This window comes from Adelges cooleyi, unplaced genomic scaffold, assembly GCF_023614345.1.
Source record: "Adelges cooleyi isolate 19-005CV unplaced genomic scaffold, UGA_ACOO_1.1 ACOO_flye_CR_arks_rails_tigmint_CR_PRNA_247, whole genome shotgun sequence".
In the NCBI taxonomy this organism is placed as follows: Eukaryota; Metazoa; Arthropoda; class Insecta; order Hemiptera; family Adelgidae; genus Adelges; species Adelges cooleyi.
In genome coordinates, this window is record NW_026095912.1 from 10,260,771 (window position 1) to 10,269,818 (window position 9,048).

A 9,048-nucleotide genomic window follows, 5' to 3' on the forward strand; every position below is an offset into this window, starting at 1 on the left:
TATTATTTTGGCCATTATGTAGGCCTTTTTTTTATCATTCATCCACAATGGACGTGTAGGTCGGATAATGGAATTCGCGTCGCGTTTGGAATATTATTATTATTCGAAATACCTAGGTATAAAGAATTATTATTATTGTTGTCGACATACTTTATACAATTCGGCTGCGACCTTGATTGTTTTCTCGGGTTTTCTACGTGCATTAATTACATAAACACCGCCGCAAAATATGTATGTATGTACTATGTTCTCTCCCATCGACATAATATTATAACGAGCTACGCATATACACACACGAATCGACAACAGCTAACCACAGCTGTATATTATTATTATTGCAGGTATTATTTTTAAGTGTTATTTTTACCTCCATGTTGGCCGCCGCCATAGAGATAATCTCTCGGACCGCTTGCGTCAGCGGTGACCGGCAAAAAAAAAATTAATAATAATTATTATTACCTACCTACCTACCTATTACGGTTCAGTCGAGATTGTGTTGCTGCAGCTGTGCGGTGAGCGGCGACCGTTCTCTTCTGGTAGCAAAATACTGTTATCAGTGTTTACAACCGCAAACTGCAGCAACGTTGTTGCTATTAGATAACGCAATAGTGTATTATCGAATTATATTAAGCCACTACTAAAAAAATTATAACTGTTCATTTAATATCTTTGTTCTGTGCGTGAAATGTTAAAGCGACCTGTATAATTTTAATAAAAGAATCCTTTTTTGTTTAATAATTTTTACGTTTTTTTTTTTTATTCGTCTGCCATTTACCCGCAACGGCCGACGGAAACAATAATATTAGTTCTGCCGAAAATCGATTGCCAGTAAGTGTCGCTCGATAATATAATAATAATCATGTCAACCGAACAAACTGTCACGTTCGTTTTGAATAATTCACAGACAGCCGTGTGTGAGTAGTGTATGTATACCCACACTAGTCTACCCATACATATGCATTGGCTGATCGTAACTACAATCATAAATTAACATAATATAATTATAACATAAGTGACCGTTGTAAAAAATTATAATTATTATAGAATGAAAAGAAAAGTGCTGTAGCGCCGCTGTCATCAACATCGATCGCACACTGCTCTCGAAACGTGACTTTAAAGTAGATTTTATGTGTAACGAATCGGCCAACGAGGCTACTGCGACCGCAGACGCCGACATGTCAGTGGAACAAAGGTTTACGGCCGCCGTTAACGTCATCAGGAGTCTGCCCAAAAATGGTAAGCGCACACAGCTCCAGGCAACCACGGATGTTTGGCTTGTAAAAATATAGGCTATTGTGGGTGTTTTAATAAGGCCTGACCCAGTTAGTTATTTTAGAGTATTCATAAACCCAATAACACCCATTTTTTTTTTTAGAAATTCTAGTAAAGTACAAATTGCGTACATACATAAAGTGTATTATTTTTATGGTTAAGGGTTTAAATATTAATTTCTTTATTGTACAAATAGTGATCTAGAATAACTAAATAAACTGCTATGAATCCAGGTCAAAAGACTTTTTATTTCTTGTAGTTTTAGTACATTTGGTTTTGAATAAAATAAATTTAATTTTTAAATACTTTCCGTAAATGATTGATAACTTCTAACGGGGTTAAGGCCTATCTATTACATGTTATTATACCATAAGCCTTTTTGTTAATGTCACTTGTCCAATGTCCATTATCAGTTTTGATCAACAGGTTTACGATCCAAAGTCCAATATTTATATATATAAATATAACTGTTTATATACATATTACACTAATGTAAAACCCAGTTAAATTTATTCAAGCACAATGTATGCATTTAAATAGAACTATTGTTCAAAGTTCAATTGCCAAGTTCAAATGAGTATAGTCATGTTTTCTTATTAGTAGGAATTTTTTTTTTTTTTAACAAGTGACTGAATCTAATTTTTTAGTTTGAAAAATAACTGCAGTGTACAATATTTATAAGATTATTAACTAAACATTTGAAATAAAACAATAGCGTGTTTTTTAGTAAACTTAAATTTTAATTTTATGTTATTATTGGTATTAACCCTTTACTGCACAATGTTTCATATTTGGAACATTTCAAAATTTGGCTTTTTTCGCAAAACTAAAAAAACAATTTTTTTTTCAAAAAAGAAATCTTGTAGTTAATGGTTGATTTTGATTCCCACCAATATGATGTAATTAGGTATTCATTCAATATGTGACCTACTAAGTGTAAAGTTATAATAAAGTATGAATATAATAGGTTTCAGTTACGTGGGAAAAACATACATTCATTTTTACAATTAAACTAGTCAAACGTTAATGAAAATTAAAAATGTATACATTAGAGGTTTCTCGATTTGATAAAAGTGAAATTAAAAATAATTACACTACCGTCACAACTGTAGTCTTGCCACTTTACGTCTATCCAACGTTTTTTTTGGTCTTTTTCATTTAATTGTTGTCTTTGTTTTTACCGTAACTATTGTTAGCATGGCATACCCAAACTATGAAGTATTCATCCCTTAACTTTTACCTAAAAGCAAAAAAAAAAAATAATAAATGGAAACAAACTGGAATCGTTAAATGTTGATCCTAACCTTATAACGGAGGCCTTGATAGTTTCTAAAAAGCCCTCCCATGGTTAACCAAGAAAAATCTTTATAGTGTTGTTACAAATCCAGACACCCACAGAGTTGTGATGCATTTTATAAAAAACCAAAACATAATGTCCATTAACAGATTTTATTGGAAATATTTTTTGTATATAACCATGCTGAAAGCTACGATTTAAATTTTTTCATCAATGTAAGAATTCAACTTCACCAACCAATTTATATTGACTAGTAAAATAACAATTAATTATAAAATAAAATTGCTATAGTCTATATTAAAATATATTACGATGTGAGAATAATAAAAGTAGTGGGGTTTGATTAGGTTATGAATGTGATGTTAGAGATAAAGCGAATAGTAAAGTGAGTCAATTCCTTTAATCAGTGGCAAAGAGTCATAGGAGAAAGCGTTTATCCACTTAGAAAAAGAAAAGGAATTTGGTATTATTTAGTATAAGTAAAAAAATATATATTTTATACTAATTTCAAGTAAATTGTTTTACTTTTTAAAAAATTCTCTAGTGTAACTTCTTACTATTTACTTTTAATACAAATAATTATATCGGTTGTATGGCATTATATTTCTTTGCCAGTTACAAATTATTGTAAATTAAAAGTACACTATTAACATGGTTAAATCAAAACTATTTTTTTTTTCTATAATGTTAAAATAAGCATTCGTTATTATTCTACTACACGACACAATTTTTAGTATACTCAAAATATTGTTTCTTATTGATTTCAAATTTGTTTAATAAAAACTGTACCTAATAAATAGATATCGGATTACAAAAATTAAGTTAGGTCATAGATATAATTTTTACAATACATTGTTGGTGTTAATAGTTGGTCAAAACGTTAGTGCATATAAAAAAGTAATTACCTTATATTTTATGTATTTTCAATGTGTCTTCAATGTGCCATGACGATAAATTAAGTTAAATGACAAATTAAGTGACATGACGATTTGATGTACATTTTTCAATTTGCATCATCAGCATATCCCCACACTCTTAAACAAACCAAATTTGATGTGCTAGCATATCTATTGTGACAAACTAAAGTGTAAAAAAAAAAAAAAAAATACAAGAAGGCAAGGAAACCCAAATAGTCAGCATTAATTAATATCATTAATACAGTAACAGTTACTTTTGAAAAATCTGAATTGATTACGTTAAAAGATTTAAAAATTATAATTCTTATTTATAACTAATTTTATAGTTTTACTAAAAAAAAATACCATGTTGTTGAGGTTCAACATTTCAATCTGTTCCATACGCCATTTGGTATTGTCTAAAATATTTTTTATTTTATGCAAAAAACTACTCAAAGGTAGTGAGATCATGTTGTCACATATATTTATGTCTATACTTTATCATTACAATAATAATGATTGATGTTTAACAGGTTCGTATCAGCCGTCAAAAGAACTGATGCTACGGTTTTACGCCTACTATAAACAGGGTACAATAGGTCCAAACAACCAGCCGAAACCAAACTTTTGGGATATTGTTAATCGAGCTAAATGGCAAGCGTGGGACAACCTACGTGACATGTCTAAAGAAAAGGCCATGCAGCTTTACGTCGACGAACTCAAAAAGGTAATTATTGATATTTTAGTCGGGTTAGTTACGATAAACAGTTTTTATTTTTGTAATGTTTTTTTTACTTAATTGTTGCCCAGGTAATGCGCTTTTTAACTATAAATTATAATTTTCTAAACAATGACTGTACAGTTTTTGAAAACAATGATATTTAGGTTTATTTTGATTAAATTGTGTTAATGTTTTTTAGATTGTTGAAACTATGGCTTACACCAATCCAGTAGCCGACTTTGTATCGAGTTTAGATTCGTTTTCCGAATCAGTTTCCCTAGATGATCTGGAAATGGCTGTTGGTCCATTAAGCAATCGAAATGGCAGCTATACGAGTAATTTATGGTTTTTATTATGTTAATTAGTTTTATCAATTATTTAGTGTAAGACTAAGACTATACTTTTGGCCATAATAACAGTATTCTCTTTATTAAATTAATTAATTATTTCAATTTTATTTTAACATTTACAAATATACAAATTTGTAATTTGTCATAACAGAACCCACAATCACGGTTAGAATATTTTAGTTTTTTATAATATCCTCATCTAGCTTCTTTTAACTAAAATTACAATTTTTAAAAATTATGAAAAAAACTTTTTTTGTACTAATTTCTTAGAAGTATATATGTATATATATATTTTTTTTTGCCTAGGAAAAACTAAGTTGTCTAACAACGTTGGACCCAATGAACAGTCACAATTAGATATGGACATTGACGAAGAATGTTTTCATGATGTTATGGAAGTAAGAAATGAAAATTGTTTTCATAATAGGTACAATAATGAGTACATAAAACCGCCTTGATACCAGCTTCAGAATTTAACGTTTTAGTCGACTGGTGATCTTAAAAAACATTTGCAAAACAACAATGATGATTTCGGACCCGTCGAGAACCAAAATTATCGGTTACCCAACGACGTAGAAAAGCCAATTCCGATCATTCAACAAAACGGAATCAAACACACCCAAAGGATTGACTCGAGTGAAAGTAAATGCTTGTTCAACTTGAATTAGAATGATAATTAATTACCTATTTCTTTTACTACCTTTTACATTTACACGACAATCCTATTCAACTACAGGTATAGTCATAAAATATTATTATTTCAGTCGATGATCTTCAACTACAAATTAAGAAAACGGTGACCTGTTTGAAAAACGATTTAGAAGTGGTAGCCAATAGAGTATTGCAACTAGAATTAAAATTAAACAAACAAGTAAGCCATTACCGGATTGTTTGCATGAGACTTAAAACTAAATTCTACAACTGATAATTATTGTTACAGGATGTTGTTAAGAAACGCAAACATCACCTATTCAATAGCCGCAATGCGTTGCAGATGTTGCTCCTACTGGGATGGCCGGTTGCTGTCCAATTACTTTTTGTTTGGTTTCAAAGGCGAAATAAACATAAAGCTTAAGCATTTTTTTTTTTTTTTTTCAGTAGGAAATTTGTTCTTAAATAGTGTTTGGCTATCTAATCTGTTAATATTGACAAGATGGGTCAACACATGACCAAAAACACATATGACTAGACTATAATCATTGTTTAAGTTAAGTTTAGATATAGTGTATCAAAGTCAACCCCCGACAGTTGTCTAGAAATTTCGGTGCTAGAAAGCTTCAGATCTATAAATAGTTAAAATATATTTTATTCAAAATGTTTTTAATGATAATTTGGTAATCGTTGAACAAATACATCCTAATAGGCTATCATGGCCATGATTGGGATTTAACCGAATTATTAAGACTTGGTAGTTTCATTATAACTATTTAATTATTGTCATCATCGTCATTATTGTTATTACCATTGTAATACTAGTATTACTTTAAGTATCAAATCTGTCGGTAATTTATGCCAAACGATGGATAAATTGAAATAAAATATAAATGATAAAAATCGAAGGTATCTAGCTCTATTGAATGTTCACACAATATGTGATAAATATTAAATGGTGGTTTTTTTTTCTAGCTTTTCAAAAATTATGTTATTGATATTTTATTCCCGTTAGAATCCCTATATTTTAGTAAAACAATTATAGGTTTTTTTATATATATATATATATATATAATATTGTTGTGCTACTGTTAATAAATTTTATTATAGAATTTTTTTTGTTTTGTTCATCAATGATATAATTTATTACTGGTTTAATATTATACATCACATTTGTTATAGTTAATTTGTATTTACTTATAGTTTAATCAAACCATATAGAGTTATTATTATTTTTTTAGTTACGCGTTAGTGATATTATTTTTATGAGCTAATCGATGGAGTGTCTTTATACTATTGATGATCTGTATTTGAATCTTATTGTTTTTTTTTTTTATTACAATTTTATATATTTATACACGTTTTAATGTTATCAAAATGGAATATAACATGAATTATTATAGTAATATTTTAACTGTAACAATGTTCTCTGTTGATTGAATGGCTTACAGTAGCTAACAAGTGCATTTTTTAATTTTTTCCCTACACACTTATACTTCCAACGTTTTACATTTTAGCATTATGAATTTTTAAGGGTTTTAATAATAACGTGTAAGAATGTTAGCTCTTAAAAATTGCCGTAATTAAGTCCACTTAGATTTTTAGGTTTGTTATTGTTTTACCTAATTTAACTATTCAATTGTTTTAGGTGTAGATTATATTCAAACAACATGCTTGTATTTATCAGAGTAAAAAAACAAATTTCAGCAGAATAAAAATATTTCATAATGATTAAGAAAATAAAACGTTTCCATAAAAGTTTTAATAAATAAAAAAAAACGTTTTTACTTAAAAATCTAGTATGCATAAATAAAATAATAATATGCTAATCATACACAATGATATCATTAAACAAATTATTGTTTTTAATTTGTTACTTTTTCTTATAACATAAGTAATTAATTACTTTTTATGATTGTTAAATAATCTCAATGCCATCAGTATAAAAATGATTAAGTAAATCCATACATTTTTAATCGTTTTCTTATGAATCGCTTTAAATGTTAATTTCATTTTTATGAATATATAAACAAAAATATTTAAATTTAAACATTTAAATACGTTGACCTTCTTTTAGTGTTATGGTTTTTTTAAATTATTTGTACACCATATGGATTGGCATTACTAAAATTACAATTAGGTTTTACTAAGAAGAAGCTGGAACGTGTTAACATAATAAATATGTAATTCAAAAATTCGTTTAAAAAAAATAAACAACGCCTTGGGTGCTCTCCAATAAGATCACCTTGATCTTAATGAAACGTCAAGTATTTATACTTATTACTTTTGAACAAACGGGTAAACAAACATTTTCCATATACCTAAATAATTGTCTTAAAGAAATATAAAAGAGTTACGCAGTAACATATTATTGTCTACTGCTATCGGTAGGTACCTAGGTATTGCTTGAATAATTTAAAACTATAATTGTTGTCCTTTCGCGATGCAATCAGAATTATTATTTAATATTTACATAATTAATATAATAGGTCAATAGGCGAATAAGAAAAACATTTTTAAGGTATGATAGTAACTACTAATAAAGTGGTATTTTTTATACATTTACAACATGTAATTTTGTATTTTTTTTTCGCTGAATCCGAATCTGGCTTCAGATTTTGACTAGAATGTCTATATAGTTATTGTTCAATCACCTCCAAAGTTGGAAAAAATGCCTTTTTAATGTTTTTTTTCGCCTGCGCTGTACGTTAGAATAATTTTCTAAAATGTATTTCAAATAGTTATTTAATCTAATTTCTTTGCTGAACTCAGAACTATTCACAGAATTTATGTAGATGTTTATAATTATTTTTTTTAACACAAATTAAAATACAAAATTATGATTTTGGTTACAATTTTGGAAGGGCTTTCAAAAATAATTAAACGATCCAAAGAAAATCAATTATTTGGTTCTTGTTCCAAAAAAAAAATTGTATTGTTGTACAGCGTGTAATCAAAGATTGTCGTAAAAAATAATTTACATGTTATGTATTTAAATAAGCGTTGTCAAATTTATGTTTGAAACGCTACACTATTTTTTTTTCAGTTCTATGACAGTGAATTGTCATTGAGTTTCCATCTTTAAGTAAAGATGCTGAATTATAAAAAAACACGTTTCAAAATGTGTATACAAAAAAATTCTTTGCCTATATCCATTAAAAAAAAGGGTTCACTTGTTTTTTATGTCAAACAATTTTAATATCTCAATAGATATCCAACCAAGTTGCTAAGTTCAATGCAACTGTTTATGAGGCATAAATAATTTACTGATAAATAATTAAATTTGTTAAGCATTTTATAATAATTTGAGTGTCTTAAAATTGTTTTTTAGAATTATTATTAAATTATTTACCATAATAATCTAATTTAAACCTCATTTTAGAAACGGTATTTGTTTGACATTAAATTTTCCCAAAGAAATAATAATGATAATAATATATTAGGTATTGCTTCCAACTGAGTAGACTCAAATAATTTACTACTTTGCATAACATCATTAGATTGTAAACACTATCTATAAATATGACCATTTTGCGTTTTTTTGCATAATGTTAATGTTTGTTAGCTATTACCACTCTTTTTTTTGTTATTCCAACACTATTTACAATAACGTTGTGTGCTTAAAACCGGATTTTCTGTCAGAGAGACATAAACAACTGTTATAATAGGACTTGTCATAACGGCATAAAATCAGCTTACAAATGTTTTTATTACCTTTACAATTATTATTAATATTATTACCACGTTCTATATTCTGTATTATTATTATTATAATGTCACTTTTGGTGTGCTCGATTGACTTTATTTGTGTCCAGTTAGCAATAAACACTTTCACCGCACACAATTTCAACTTTTCTTTGA

At 27.9% G+C, this 9,048-nt stretch overlaps 1 protein-coding gene across 2 annotated transcripts; it reads left to right on the plus strand.

Moving 5' to 3' along the window:
* The first annotated feature begins 481 nt into the window (after nucleotides 1-481).
* On the plus strand, nucleotides 482-6,478 carry LOC126837152 (acyl-CoA-binding domain-containing protein 5). 2 transcript variants are annotated; one of them, XM_050570981.1, is made up of 8 exons: nucleotides 482-828; nucleotides 1,045-1,236; nucleotides 3,999-4,192; nucleotides 4,386-4,521; nucleotides 4,843-4,934; nucleotides 5,022-5,178; nucleotides 5,301-5,407; nucleotides 5,477-6,478. In XM_050570981.1, the coding sequence occupies exons 2-8, from the start codon at nucleotides 1,128-1,130 to the stop codon at nucleotides 5,609-5,611; spliced, it is 930 nt and encodes a 309-aa protein (XP_050426938.1). In that variant the 5' UTR covers nucleotides 482-828; nucleotides 1,045-1,127; the 3' UTR covers nucleotides 5,612-6,478. The 2 variants fall into 2 exon arrangements, with proteins under 2 accessions (XP_050426938.1, XP_050426939.1); XM_050570982.1 differs by lacking the exon at nucleotides 482-828 and adding an exon at nucleotides 949-970.
* Nucleotides 6,479-9,048: the final 2,570 nt, after the last annotated feature.

Excerpts from the sequence above, each read along its gene's own strand:
- LOC126837152 (XM_050570981.1), top strand. The coding sequence starts at position 1,128 with ATGTGTAACGAATCGGCCAACGAGGCTACTGCGACCGCAGACGCCGAC. Across the intron at positions 4,935-5,021 it reads GTTTTCATGATGTTATGGAA|TCGACTGGTGATCTTAAAAA; the intron begins GTAAGAAATGAA and ends TTAACGTTTTAG. Across the intron at positions 5,179-5,300 it reads AAGGATTGACTCGAGTGAAA|TCGATGATCTTCAACTACAA; the intron begins GTAAATGCTTGT and ends TTATTATTTCAG.